The sequence below is a fragment of the Orcinus orca genome, chromosome 20, assembly GCF_937001465.1.
Source record: "Orcinus orca chromosome 20, mOrcOrc1.1, whole genome shotgun sequence".
Classification (NCBI taxonomy): domain Eukaryota; kingdom Metazoa; phylum Chordata; class Mammalia; order Artiodactyla; family Delphinidae; genus Orcinus; species Orcinus orca.
Window position 1 is genome coordinate 17,231,406 of NC_064578.1, and position 15,534 is coordinate 17,246,939.

The window sequence follows — 15,534 nt, forward strand, 5'->3', positions numbered from 1 at the left end:
TTCATTCATTCAAGCACCTTTTGGATATAAGCGCTTGTGCCAGATGCTAAGAGAATGTGAGGTATAGTCCCTGTCCTTGAGAAAAATACCATCCAGTATAACTTTTTAAACAAAACTGGACTTTACTAAATGTTCTTTATGGTTTACTGTGGCTTTAATTCCATGGCTGATTCTAATATTGTACAATTACCTTATTGTGGTTTCGGTTTCATTTCCTGAACACACGCATGATCTAGTACTTTATTACCAAAGCTCGGGCTTGCCTGGTGGCACAGTGGTTAAGAATCCACCTGCCAATGCAGGGGACACGGGTTCGAGCCCTGGTCAGGGAAGATCCCACATGCCGCGGAGCAACTAAGCCCGTGGGCCACAACTACTGAGCCTGTGCTCTAGAGCCCGCGAGCCACAACTACTGAGCCTGTGCTCTAGAGCCCACGAGCCACAACTACTGAGGCCTGCGTGCCTAGAGCCTGTGCTCCGCAACAAAAGAAGCCACTGCAGTGAGAACCCCACGCACCATAACGAAGAGTAGCCCCCTCTCAACACAACTAGAGAAAGCCCGCGCACAGCAACGAAGACCCAACACAGCCAAAAATAAATAAAATAAACTTATTAAAAATAAATACTAAAGCTCTAAGTTTTGAGAGACCTTTCTCCAAATTATTTCCATAATTTTATTAACACTTAAAAACAATGATTAAAAAGAATAAAATACTTAAATGTTTAAAAAGTGTAAAACTTATACTCTGAAAACTACAAAACACTGTTGAAAGAAATTAAAGACCTAAATTAAAGGAAACACATCCCATGTTCATAGACGATAAGACTGAATACTATTAAGATGGCAATGCTCCTCAAACTGACCTACAGATTCAATGCAATCCCTATTAAAATCACAGCTCTCCTTTTTGCAGATATTGAGAAGCTGATCCTAAAATTCAAATGGAAATTCAATGGATCCTGAATAACCAAAACAATCTTATAAAAGAAGAACAAAATTGGAAGACTCACTCTTCCCAATTTCAAAGCTACAGTAATCAAGACAGTGCGTTAGTAGCATAAGAATAGACATACAGATGAATAGAAAAGAACTGAGAATCCAGAAATAAACCCATATGCCTATAGTCAACTGATTTTCAACAAGGTTGCCAAGACCATTCAAAGGGAAACAATAGTCTTTTCAACAAATAGTACTGGGGGCAATTGGATATACACATGCAAAAGAATGACACACCACAGGCTGCACACCATAGACAAAAATTAACTCAAAATGGATCAAAGACCTAAATGTAAGAGCCAAGAATATTAAACTCCCAGAAGAAAACACAGGTGTAAATATTTGTGACCTTGGATTAGGCAGCAGTTTCTTAAATATGACACAAAGCATAACCAACAACAACAAAAAAGATAAAGTAGACTTCGAGAAAATTAAAAACATTTGTGCATCAAAAGACACTACCAAGAAAGTGAAAAGACAGCTCACAGAACAGGAGAAAATTTTGGCAAATCATATATCTAATAAGGGACTTGTATAAAGAATATATAAAGAACTCTTACAATTCAACAATGAAAAGACAAATAATTCAATTTTAAAATGAGCCAAGCCTTGAACAGACATTTCTCCAAAGAAGATATATTAATGGCCAATAAACATATGAAAAGATGCTCAACATCATTAGTCATTAGGTAAATATAAATCAAAACCACAGGAGACTGCTTCATACCCAACTAGAGATAGCTATTATCAAAAAGCTAAGAGTAAGTGTTGACAAGAATGTGGAGAAATCAGAACCCTCAAACATTGCTGCTGAAAATGTGAAATGGTGCAGCCACTGCAGAAAGCAGTTTGGCAGTTCCTCCAAAAGTTAAATATACAGTTACCATATGATCCAGCAATTCCACTCTTAGGTATATACCCAGAGAAATGAAACGCGTGTACACCCAAAAACTTGTACACAAATGTGCATAATAGCCAAAATAACCCAAATGTCTATCAACTAATAAATGAATGGATAAACATAGTAGTATGTAACCATCTAATGGAATATTATCCACCCATAAAAAGAAATGAAATACTGATACATGCTACAACATGAATGAACCTTGAAAACATTATGCTAAGTGAAACAAGAAGTCACAAAAGACCACATATTATATGATTTCTTTTATACGAAATGTCTAGAATAGGCAAATTCATAGAAACCAAAAGCAGATGAGTGGCTACCAGGAGCTGGGGATGTGGGAGGGAATGGGGAATGACTGCTAAATGAGTAAGGGGTTTCTTTTTGGGGTGATGAAAATGTTCTGGAATTATATACTGGTGCTGGTTACACAACACTGTAAATGGACTACAACTCACTGAATTATACACTTTAAAACTGTTAAAATGAGGACTTCCCTAGTGGCGCAGTGGTTAAGAATCCACGTGTCAATGCAGGGGACATGGGTTCAATCCCTGGTCCAGGTAGATCCCACATGTCGTGAAGTAACTAAGCCCATGTGCCACAACTGCTGAGCCTGTGCTCTAGAGCCCACATGCCGCAACTGCTGAGCCCATGAGCTGCAACTACTGAAGCCCGTGCACTCTAGGGCCTGCGTGCCACAACTACTGAGTCTGTGTGCTGCAACAAATGAAGCCCACACGCCTAGAGCCGGTGCTCCACAACAAGAGAAGCCACTGCAACGAGAAGCCCACGTACCTCACGAAGAGTAGCCCCCACTCACCGCAACTAGAGAAAGCCCGCACGCAGCAACGAAGACCCAATGCAACCAAAAATAAAAAATTAAAAAAAAATTTTAAACTGTTAAAATGATAAACTTTATGTTCTATGAATTTCACCTCAATTAAAATAAAAAGATAATCAGGAACCAAGTCTTTAAGAATGTGGATTTCACCCTAAAACCCATGGACACCATTACAGGATTTTTAAGTAAGCAATATGATTAGATCTGTATTTTAGGAAGATTAATCCTGCACAACATAGTGCTGTGAATGCCTAAACCTTAGTATATAAATTTAGCAACATCTGATTTGGGTGTTCAGAAGCTTATGCATAGTAATAAAATCCTGGTTTCTTGCTACATCTTGAGTAAGTATGTTTGCCAAATAACTTACCTGTAGATATAAATTCTATTTTACTTATTTAACAAATACTTATATAGTGCTTACTATGTGCCAAGCATTATTCCAAGTTCTTTAGAAATATTAACTCATCCAATCCTCATAACAAATATATGAATCTACTATCTCCACTTTATAGAAGAACAAACTGAGTGAAGAAAGGTTAAGTAACTTGCCTAAAATCACACAGCTATTAAGTAATGCGTGTTTTTGAAACTGGGTTTCTATTCACAAGTCAGATAAATAAGTGGGACTTTGATTTACTTCTTATTATCTCTACCACTTTTAATTTCTAAGAAAAACTTCATATTCTTCTATTTCAACTCTTCTGTTTATTCGCAATTCACTATGCACTAAATTATTTTTTCTGTGCAGAATTTACAGTGTTGATTCTATCCATTCTTGTGAAGTTTGATTGAAAAACATTCTCAAGAAAATTATTTTTTAGTTTTTATTTACTATATACTATAAACATGTTATTTATGTTTACTATAACAGAGTAGTAATTTGGTTAACTAATTACTTTCTGTTCTTCAACTACTTCATTACCCAGTTTTTTTTTTTAAGCAATGAGTTTTTTAAAGGAATTAAGTAGTAATTTTATCCAAAGCATGTTATTCAAGTATTATATATAAATTTCCATCCTGTACTCAATATTATAGGTCAAAATAAACTAAGAAAATGAAAAGTTCTTCAAAAATAATTTTAAAATTATAAAATTCAACTATATGTTTATATTTCCCATTCATTCACTCTACATTAGCCTAATAGTCTAGAGAGTATGACCTAACAATAAAAATGAAAAAGGAATATAGAAAAAAGTCTTGGAGGTCACAATACAATTTTATAAAAACTTACTCAAGTAAATTTTTGACTTACAGTGTTTCTAAAGTACTTATAACTGCCCATTATCTAGGCACTTATAAATGGAGCCTATAATGTTCACAAGTTATAAATTTATAACTTGTGAACATTAATTTATTATCATTAATTAGCATTTACAGTAGTATTTTTACAGTTAAGCACAAGAGAGTACTCACATGGGACAGAAAGCTCATATTGTTTTTACCTAATTTTTGCTTAACCTACAGAAATAATCAGAGTACAAATAAGTACATACCCCCTACCTACATACTCTTCAGCTCTATAACCCTCTGAAGACTAAAACTATTTTAAAAATAAAGTTTAAAGTTTTAAACTTCATTTTACAGTTATTAAGTATAGGGGCAAACTATATGCTCAGGCATACTTCGCACATAAGTATTTTCCTATTAACAAATAGGAACTTCATATTAACTTCATTCTTCATTCCAGACTGAATTACAAAACCCTTTAAAACTCTGTGTTATCACTGTTTATTTACATACAATCTCTTTTACTAAACTATAAGCAATATGTGGCCAGGATATATGGGTGAATTCACTTTGAGTGAATGAATAATAATAATATTATTATTATAATATTACTATGTAATACTATAATAATATTATGACTAAGTAACCTTGCACATAAGCATAAAAAAATCATCTCTAAAAAACTACACTTGGCTACATTATAGAATATAGGAATATATAAGAGAATAAAAAATGCCTTATTAACTTTATGTCCTTTAAAAAACTAGTTTTCCTTTCTAGAAGGTTATGGTGGTTGAATAACAAAAGTTAAAGAGAAAAGAGTACACACTGTATACTGTAAATATAGTGTGTACTGCATAAATCCACTTAAACAAAATTCTGAAGAAAGGCAAAACTAATCTTTGGTAAGGAAAAACATCAGTTTTCCTGAGGGGCTGGAGTGGGCAGAATTTACTACAAAAGATCAAGAGGCAGCTTAACGGGATGACTGAAATGTTCTGTATCTTGTCTGTAGTGATTACACAAATGTATACACCTGTTAAAAACTCAAGGAACACTTGAAATGGGTGTACCTGGGTACCTCTATAAGGATGGTTTGTTTTTCTAAAAGAGAGGAAAGAAAGGATACAAGAACAGCAGAACCAACAAGCAAAATGTAGAGAGTACCATGAGAAAATGGAGACATGGGTAGAATGGGAAGATTGGGGGAAAAAAAGAGACAGACAATGGAAAGAAGAACCAAAGTAAATTAATAGGGCCCTATGCAAAATATCACTATTCGTATAGCATTTCATAGTTTTCAAAATCCTCTAACATTATTTCAGTTATTCTTCCTCACAACTCTTAGGTAAGCAAGCCTGATGACAATGTCTCTGCTGAAGAAAAGGAATGCTTACACGATTTTCCACATGGTCTCAAGGCTTAACTAGAATTAAAACGCAAATTTTCTACTGCCTAACAGAATTTTCAGGAAGTTCAAAAACAAACACCAACCACGACAATAAATAGAACTAACTCCCAATGCTCTATGAGTACTGCTTTTTCTGTTACTCATCTCTTCTCAGGTTTAGTTACGCTCTGAAACATACCAGCAGAAATAGGGTGCAATGACTTCTATGCTTCCATAAAACTACTGCCAAAGAAATCAAGAGCCCCATGGCATCTTCCGTTTTTAAAGCAGTTCTCCTTAGGTGGTGGCTTGCCCTTCCTTTTCACTTTTGAGCACCATCAACAGTCAAAACAGAGGTGGTTCAACCAGCAGTGTGCTTCAGCAAAATCTTGATTTACATGCACCAAAGCCAGGAAATGATTTGCTAATTTTGAGTGCTAAAATATTCCTAAAAAGGGTTATCATCATAATCTTTACTGATTTTTTGTGTGGCTTATAGAATTTCCCTCCTTACTTTATGGGAACTGTTAAGCTAAAGAAATCTACACAAAGTACTCTTTATATACCATCTGAACAGTGGTGTAATCTTTTTAGGGCCTGAAGTGTAAATGCCAATTATCAAATGTTTGTATTGTAAGAAAGTTAAGTATAAACTCAAAACTCTGGGGTAAAATAGTCAAGTTTCAAATACCAGCCTCCTTCACTAGCTATGTAACCTTAAGAAAATCAGTGAATCCCTCTGTACCTCAGTTTCCTCGTTTATGAAACAGGGATACTGATACTATCTCACAGGACTTTTCTGAGGATTAAACGTGGAAAATATCTGTAAAATGCTGGTACACACAAATTGCTCAAAAAATGACTTCAATTATTACTAACACTGAATTTATTATTCTTTATTCTCTTTACCAACACTTTCTTTTGACATGTCCTACAAAGACTGCTTTACATAGATTTTTTAAAACTAAAACTAAATTTATAAAGATAAGAGTAATCAACTTGGCTCACTATTTATTAGTAACTTTTCTGTTCTTGTCTCACCTTCAAAACCAACTACCAAATTTACTAAAGGACTAATAATAACATTTCTGAATGGGAAAGAAATGATAAGGATTCATGGCTGGCCAGCAGTAATAATCAGTACCTACTTATCAAATAAATATTAAAAATAAAAGCAAGAGAAAAAATCTATTTTTAAGTTATTAAGAATAAATAAAAGTAACTGAAAAATCTCATGTATCACATCTTTAGTTGAAACCATCAAATATATAGATCCTTCATCACAACATCAGGTTTTATTTACATTTGGAAGCTGAAATCATTACCTGTAGTTAATCCATAGACTATTTCTACCTTTTCATTCAAATACATGTTTATAATTAGTGTATATACCTCATTAGTTTTTTAACCTTGATTTTTATTAAGGCAACAGGAAATAAAAGACGTGACTCTCTTTCATGTAACTTGGAATAAAATCTTAGCAACAAGAAAAGAGCGTAAGATAATAAGCAACATATCTATTGAAGAAAGTCTTTTACTTCTCATAAAGTTAGCAGAATTATCCTGTCACTACATAATCAGGCCCAACTGGTATCTCAGATTAATTTGATCTTTATTTTTTTCTAATTACCTGTTATTCTTAATAGAAAATAATCCGATGGGTCAACTTTTTCTAATAAAAAGTGGTTATTTTTATATATAACATTGACCACAATAAGAAATGTTTATCTGTACTACCATTTTCAAGTTTTAGGGGACTCCTGGAATAAATACAGTAGAGTCAAGAATGAATCAAGAGCAGACCAAGGACCATCTGATTAAATATGAATTTCTATCATCTTATTGTAACAAGCAATAGAATTCCAGTATTGAATAAAAATAAAAATTAAAAAAGCAGAGTTTAGGAAGAGACACAAAAACAAATGATAGGAAATCAGAGAGAGATGGATCCTAGAAACAAAAAGTTGGCAGGAACTAGGTATGATTCTGTCATATGTTTGAAATTCATTTCCATAATTATTTCCTCAATAATATTTTTAGTTTATTAAGTATGGAGCAATAGAGAATACTAGATACTAAACAAGAAAAGAATCCAATAGATTACTTTTAATGTTAAATACTTTCAAAAAGTCCTTTCCAGTAAGATATCTTCATACATTTCATCATGTTAAGAGTTAATGGCCTGGGGCTTCCCTGGTGGCGCAGTGGTTGAGAATCTGCCTGCCAATGCGGGGGACACGGGATCGAGCCCTGGTCTGGGAAGATCCCACATGCCGCGGAGCAACTGGGCCTGTGAGCCACAACTACTGTGCCTGAGTGTCTGGAGCCTGTGCTCCACAACAAGAGAGGCCGCGACAGTGAGAGGCCCGCGCACCGCGATGAAGAGGGGCCCCCACTCGCCGCAACTAGAGAAAGCCCGAGTACAGCAACGAAGACCCAACGCAGCCAAAAATAAATAAATAAATAAAATAAATTTATGGAAAAAAAAAAAAGAGTTAATGGCCTACCTTACGAACACAGGCCCTAGGAAAGAAATAAATCAGGCTTAATGGTAATTCAGAAATATTCCATAAAATCAGTAAAAACACTGTTACTATTTTTAGGATTTTCATTTTTGAACTATAAAGTAAAATTATGCATGGTACAATATCAAACAGATTGAGAGTAGTTAAAAAAAAAAGGTTATTTTCCCCTTACTCAATGTAATATTTCATATTTTCTTTTAATTTGATCCATATGTAATTTAACTCACTTTTAAAAGCATTTAAAAATTTTAATCCATTGTTTTTATTACTTTACTTCTTCCAATTTGCTTATATTATTTTTCCTGTTTTATCTGATTTTTCTACCATCTTATCTTACATCTCTATAGGTACTTCTAGAATGACCTCTTATTATTTGCTTATTTAGTTTAATTTTTAATCTCAGTTTTTATATAGCAAACTATATATGCCAAAATCAACATTTTTTAATACAGAAAGTATAAGAAATGGCACCTTTTTTTTCCTGTAGTTGAACATTTTTTCCAGGTCCTCCAAAGAAGAACCCTAGCCTTAAAGTCTGAACACTGTAAGTGTAAACCATTTTATTTTTTTAAAAATATATACAAACTACCTTCTTTAAAGAGGTACGGAAAATGCAAAAATAGAATCAAAAAGTAAAAATCTGTAGTGTATACTTTTGTCCATGATTTTTTTCTATGCAAGCTATTTTTAATATAATTGCAACAATATCTTTTATTTACTTATTAGGAGTTTCACATGTAATTATGGGGTCACCAGAAACATTATTTTAATGGCTACATATCATTACATTAAATAGCTAGACTCTTTTCCCATTGTCAGGCAATCACCAAATTACATAAAACGGTATTAGCAGAACTATGCAGGGTGACGGATGTTAACTAGACTTATTATGGTGATCACTTCCCAATATATATAAGTATCAAATCACTGTTGTGAATTTGAAACTAACATAATGTAATATGTCAACTATATCTCAAGTAAAAAATAAGAAACTAATTTCCTATTCTTTTTTTGTGTGTGTGTGCGGTACGCGGGCCTCTCACTGCTGCGGCCTCTCCCGTCGTGGAGCACAGGCTCCGGACGCGCAGGCCCAGCAGCCACGACTCATGGTCCCAGCCGCTCCGCGGCATGCGGGATCCCCCGGACTGGGGCACGAACCTGCGCCCCCTGCACCAGCAGACGGACTCCCAACCACTGCGCCACCAGGGAAGCCCTAATTTCCTATTCTTCAAAAGGGGGAGAGGGAGTAGAAGGACCAGCATTGATATGAAAGATAAATGCAAACTGAATAGTAAAGAGATTTTAAATCTATTTTTGAAGCTAAATACCCAACTGTAGGTTTTCCAACCTTGTCTTCCTTAAAAAAAAAAAAAAAAACAACTTTTAATTTGTAAAACCTATGCTCTCTAAAAAATTTAACAAATTGTATGATAATAATTAAATTCCCTTCACACTGGGCTGAGTTTTTTAGTTATTAGATAGAAATCTAGACTACTGGACTTCCCTGGTGGCACAGTAGTTAAGAATCTGCCTGCCAATGCAGGGGACACGGGTTCGATCCCTGGTCGGGGAAGATCCCACATGCCACGGAACAACTAAGCCTGTGTGCCACAACTGCTGAGCCTGTGTGCCTAGAGTTCGTGCTCCACAACAAGAGAAGCCACCACAATGAGAAGCCCGCACACCACAATGAAGTGTAGCCCCCACTTGCCACAACTAGAGAAAGCCTGCACGCAGCAACGAAGACCCAACGCGGTGGCGGGGGGGGGGGGGGGGGGGATTAAACCATTAAAAAATCCTTTGTTAAAAAAAAAGGAAAAAAGAAACCTAGACTATTGATGTAAAGCATACATACATAAATATTACTAGACAATACTTCATATTATATATCGTAGGGAGTCAGTACAGTATGGTACTTAAGATAACAGATTCTGAAGTGAGACTACCTGAGCTGGAATCTTGGCTCTACAACTTACCAGCTGTGTGACTCTAGGTAAGTTACTGAAACTCCCTATGCCTCCTTAGCTTCCTCATCTGTGAAATGGGGTAATAGTAACAATCTCAAACAGCTGTTATGAGAATTCAGTGAGTTCATATTTGTAAAGTTCCTGGCACATAGTAGGAACTATATAGATGGCTGTTTAAATTTTTAAAATTTTAAATTTAATTTTTCAAATTTAGCTAACATTTATAGAGCTTACTATACACCAGGTTAAATGCTTTACACGAATTTGCCTCAAATAATCTTAACAACACCTCTGATGAAGATATTACTGCCCCCATTTAAAACAGAGAAAATTGAAGCACAGAAAGATTAAATGACTAAGCTGAGGTCACACACAAACATCAAACAAGGATTTGAACCCAAGTCTGACCACATAACCTACAAACTTAGCACAGATTGCTCTTATACACTAGGAGCAGTAGCCTCCTGCTGTACAATATCTTGCTGAAATAAGAATTTTTTGTATTTCCTGGAATACAGTATTTTAAAAAGTAATATAAAAAATATCAATATGATACAAAAGTATTTATACATGAAATGATTATGATGTCTGGTATTTGCTTTAAAATAATACAGCTTGGGGGGAGGAGAGAGGATTAAAAAAACAAGAGTAGACATACTTTGATAGCTATTAAAGTTTGGTGATGGGTACCACCAAACCCATAAATAAATAAATAAACCCATAAATAAACAAAATGATGTGTTCATCATTTTATTCTCTCCACTTCTGTGTATTCTTTAAAATGTCCATAATAAAAGGTTGAAAATAGAAATAGGGTACATAGATTAAATCCTTTCATCACACAAGCAAACAACTTTCTTATGATACCTTGTATCAAAGATATGAGAACATGACATACTTGATACTTATACATTTTACAACTTATATATAATCAATAAAGGGTGGTATTACTTTAAATAATTGAGTATCCTCTCAACCAAAATGAAAAATTAGTGAAAGTATTTTGGCATAAACATGTAAATATACATACTAGATTGTTGCCTGCATTTCCATCAACTTGTTAAAAATATTTGCTTAAATAATTAACACTAGTTTTTTTTTCTTATCCTTCTCCTGCCTGATAATCTCTATGATTATAACACTCTGGTTTGCTGCCCAGAAAATGGATGAGTTTTTGTACAGACAAATATAACTCCACAACATGGTCACAAATTGAACAATACAAATAGAAACAACAAATCTACTTCACTAAGAAACACTTCTAAAAATTCCTTGCCTCAAAGTGTAGTTGATTTTCATACTAATATATACCATAGGTATATATATACCTATGGACTTTTTATAAGTATAAATATAATCAATAATTAATCTGAGAACTTTTATATGCTTTAAATTATAGTTAAAACAATTTAGCTGATACTAAAGGAAAAAAAATTTATTAAGCCAGACACTATACTAGGCATTTTCATACACATTAGCTCACTAAATTTAAGAGATTATATACATCTTTATAAAAGAACATTAAAGTTTAGAGAGGTAAAATCAGTTGCCCAAGGTCACAGAGCTAAAGGTCACAAGTAGCTAAATTGGTATTCAAATTTAAGCTTAATTACAAAACCCACTTTTTCCCTTGACACCTACACTCAAGTCGAACTTAAATATTTAGGGCCTTTTTTAAGTGGACCATAAAATGCTTATGTTACTGGTTACATATATATTTTACAGTGGCAGCCTGGCTTTGGGTAAAGAGCACCAACTACAACACAAAAGCACTGTTTGTTTCTACTACCGTATGATTTTTTTCCCCCCAAGTCTCTTAATTTCAGCCTCAGGTTACTCATCTTTATAATAGGAAAATTAATATCCTTGCTGTCCAGTTCCCAGGATTACATGATTCAAAAATGACATACGTGAAATCACTTCAAAAACTGCAAAAACAAGTAGTCCTTTTTTTTGTCTTAAAATGCTAAAAACAACACAGAATAATGTTTTCTAAAGTAATCGTCAGCTGTTTAAATTATGCTACACATTCTAACATTTCCAGAACTTTCTAAAACCCTTTTTTCTAAGCATAGCTCAATCATCATCTCTATTACTTGGCTTTCCTTATCCTTAAAAATGATGCAAGAGTAATGACATCAATGCTTCTGTAATAAATAATTAATATGCCATTCTGAAATGCTCAGCATATGAAAGTTCTAAATGCTGACTTTCCAAACTAAATATGTGTTTGGTGTCACTCTTTTAGTTACGTTCATGATCTTAATGTTTGAGCCTTTTCATATTCAGTTTGTTTTGTAAAAAACTAGAATCAAGATATGGAATTCTACAGTAGAATACCCAACACATAATTTTTAATAGTTTTGTGGGGTTTTTTCCCAAGGCTTCTCGAAACAGATAAAATAGCTAACAAGGACATCAAACACAGTAACAAAATCCACTAAAACATTCAGCTGCTCTAAAAGAAGGATCAGGCTCTTTAGGAGAAAACTAGATTGTATGAGTTTGCAAAGTTTAACACTTTCTCATTTAAACTCCATTTCAGAGAAAGCCTTTGCATACTCACACAATATGCTTTAAAATGGCACTTTGCTGACCTTCCAATAGTCCAGCTCTATGAAAATTCTGTGATGGGTGTAACTTCAGAGAATCTGAAAAACACAAAAAGCATTAAGTACTTTTTATGCTGAATGACTTAAAAAAAAAAAAGCCAAGGATAGCATACATCTCTTATATAATTGTCACGTAATTTTAAGAGCTGAAGTCCCTATTTGTGAATATATTCTCGCAAAAGAAGGCTGAATTGCCTCTACACTGGTCTCTATACTAAACTTAGGTTTTCATAAAGCATTTGTTTCATGGAAAATTATCTGATGATTACTGCACAAACGGTGTTAATGTCTTGACTATTCTTAGCACCCAACTGTACCACATTAGCCCTTCTCTAAGAATCACCTCTAGATATCGTCTCTTCCTTTCTGACACTCAAAACTACAATATTTCCAAACTATTTCAGGATGGTGACTGCCAACTAAAGTCATCAGAGCAACAGACAATGGCTACAGTTACTAAGTAGGACTCTGTGTACAAACTCAATCGTCAGTCTATAAAGTCCAGCACCTTCCAGAGAAAACCACCTCACTCTGATTCACTTCAACGATTTTAAATACATGAATGTGAAGCTGAAGACCCCCTTTTGGCAGGGGGTGGAATCAGCGGATGGATACATCAAATCAAAAACCGAAGAAACCCTGAATTTCTCAGGAAGGAGGTTCACAATGGCACACAATGTTTTTTTTAACATGGTAAAATAGCCCAGTTATGTCTTTTGCCCCCTCCCAGTGATTTAAAAAGTGACTAAGTGCAGTGGGAGCATTTTGGTTTGATGGCCCTTGCACAAGGAACCTGTTCTAACACATTCTTGTGGTGTCCAGTATAGGAATTTAACCCCAGTAGCGATCAGCTCAAGTGTTAATATTTTATATCCCGGGAATCCCCTTCAGGCCTTAGCCAAAAGAGTTTTAAAACGGGAAACTGTGTCCGATGCCCCCTCCCTGCAAGGAGCCCTGGAACGGCAACGAAAGAGAAAATTCTCAAAGGGGAGCAACTGTGCCTGAGCCGGTACCCCTGGGACAGGAGAGGAATAAAACTAATTCAGGGAGAGCACCCCTCTCTTTGTAAAACAGAGGCAGAAGTAAGTAATTAGAATGCCACAGAAGTGCAAAGAGAGGAAAAAACAAAGAAAGAAAAGGAAAGAAAATTCGGGCTCTTTCCAGACATAAGATGACGAGGAAAGAAGGACGCCTGGTCGAGGGGGGCCGTCCCAACAAGGGGAGGGAGTGGACTAGGCCGGAGAGAGAGGGGGGCAGAACGACGGCGCACAAACAACCTGGAGAGGGAGAAAAATGGTGACCCTGAACCCAGAACCCGCTCCAGGCTATGCCACCCGTTTGGGGGCAACTTTGCCGGGGACGATGGTCCTGGTAAGAGGAGCCGCAGCAGCCGGATCGCGGCGGCCCCAGCGCAGGGCCCAGTCCGGGGTGATCCCCGAGCCGGGGAGGCCAGGGCCGGCCGCTCGAGGAGGGTGGCGGGGCCCGACCGCCGAGGAGCGCTCAGAGCCACCGGGTCCGCAGAGACCCGGGGGCCGACGGCATTTGGGCCCCGTGCGGCCGGCGGCTCCGCGGGGGAGGGGCCGCCACTCCTCCCTGGCCCCTTCCACCAACCCCCGACCTCCTCGGCCTCTCCCCACCCCCCAAGACAAGCCATCCCGGCAGGGGCTCGGCAGCCGCCCCCGACCGGGACCCCTCCGGCTCCGCGGCGCTGGGCCTCCCCGCCCCCACGCCCCAGCCCCCAGCCTGACTCACCTCGCGAGTACAGGGACTTGGGCGACTCCAGGTCTAGGTCCGCGCTGAGCAATGAGATGAAGTCCGAGGGCATCGCAGCTCGACCCAGCCCGGCCCGAGGGCAGCGGGAGGGGGGGAGCGGCGGTGGCGGCGGCACCTCCTCTCCGGGACCGCGGGCACCGAACCGGGGGCGGCAGGCGAGGGCGGCTGCCGCTGCCTCCTCCTCGAGGGCAGTGACTTCCACTGAGCCGAGGACCGAGGAAACGGCGTCGGGGTGGAGGGGAAACTCCACGGAGACTAATTTTCGGCGAGCCAGGAGGGGGGTTCAGGGCGGGGAAAGGGAGGGGGAGAGCCAACGGGTCCGTTTCGTGCTTCTCCTCAGCGAAAACTGACGGTCGCTGCCGCCACCGCCGCCGCCGCCGCCGCCGCTGACAGGAATCTGAGCCCCGCCTCCCGCGGAGCACTGCGCAGGCGCGGAAGGGGGGCGCCCCAGAGCGGGGAACAGCCCGGGCGACGCCGGAGGGCGGAGCGGCGCACCACGGAACAGCATCAACAAGGGCTTAGCTTCCTGCGAACAGCGGCCTGGGGCTGCTGTTCCCGAGCTGGGAAAGGTCCCCGCCGGCAGGGAGGGAGGGAGGCTGGGAGGTGTCCGCGCCTGGGGCCCCGGGGAGGGAAAAGGTATTTGCACCGACCTGGTGGCGGCGAGCCGAAGGCGGCCAGCCCAGCGCCGAGCTGAGCGTAGGAGGAGATAGAGCTGGGGAGGGGGGGAGCCGAGGCGTCTGCGAGAAGAGGGGAAAGACCCCAGAGTCGGAACGTCCTGGGTGGGCAGGCTTGGGGTCTCGCAGGGGAATAGATTGTCGACGCTTGCACAGTCACCACCCCTTTGGGGTTTGCAGAGCGATGTCTGAATTGAGTTGGTCAAAAGGCTGTCAAACTCATTTCTTAATTAGGAAATGACGGACCATATCCTGAAGACCTCGCGTTATTGGTTGTTTTTTCATTAAAGTACCCTTTCCCCTTCCCCTTTTTTCTGTCCCCCCTCCCCCAACCTTTAGGGGCTGAAAGAAAAAATGTTTTTTTAAGTCTTTCTGATTGTGCTGGGATGGCCGGGTTTATTCGGTGTGGGAGATAAAAGTCGATTTAAAAATTGAATCATATTAATCCACGTGACTGTTGTAGAGGAAAAAAGCAAACTTAAAAACCGTTCTTCCAAACGGTTTTCATTTTTTTACCTTTGGACTAGGCAAGGATGGGGGAAGAACACATTTGAGTTTTTGCTATTCTGTTCATGGCGGCCAAAAGTTTCCGTTGCGAAAACTGAAAATCTTCACCTA

At 38.3% G+C, this 15,534-nt stretch overlaps 1 protein-coding gene across 5 annotated transcripts in view; it reads right to left on the reverse strand.

The window, feature by feature from the left end:
- NFAT5 (nuclear factor of activated T cells 5) overlaps positions 1 to 14,635 on the reverse strand; it is a 132,546-nt gene extending 117,911 nt beyond the window's left edge. For 2 of the 5 annotated variants that reach the window (XM_012534319.3, XM_033434270.2), the window contains exons 1-2: positions 14,222 to 14,635; positions 12,455 to 12,508 (exon numbers count right to left, since the gene is read on the reverse strand). In XM_012534319.3, coding sequence (XP_012389773.2) covers positions 12,455 to 12,508; positions 14,222 to 14,294 — 127 coding nt within the window. In that variant the 5' untranslated portion in view covers positions 14,295 to 14,635. The remainder of the gene's footprint in view (positions 1 to 12,454; positions 12,509 to 14,221) is intronic. The other 3 variants (XM_033434271.2, XM_004273214.3, XM_049703954.1) reach the window with 3 other exon arrangements.
- Between the last annotated feature and the right edge of the window lie 899 nt (positions 14,636 to 15,534).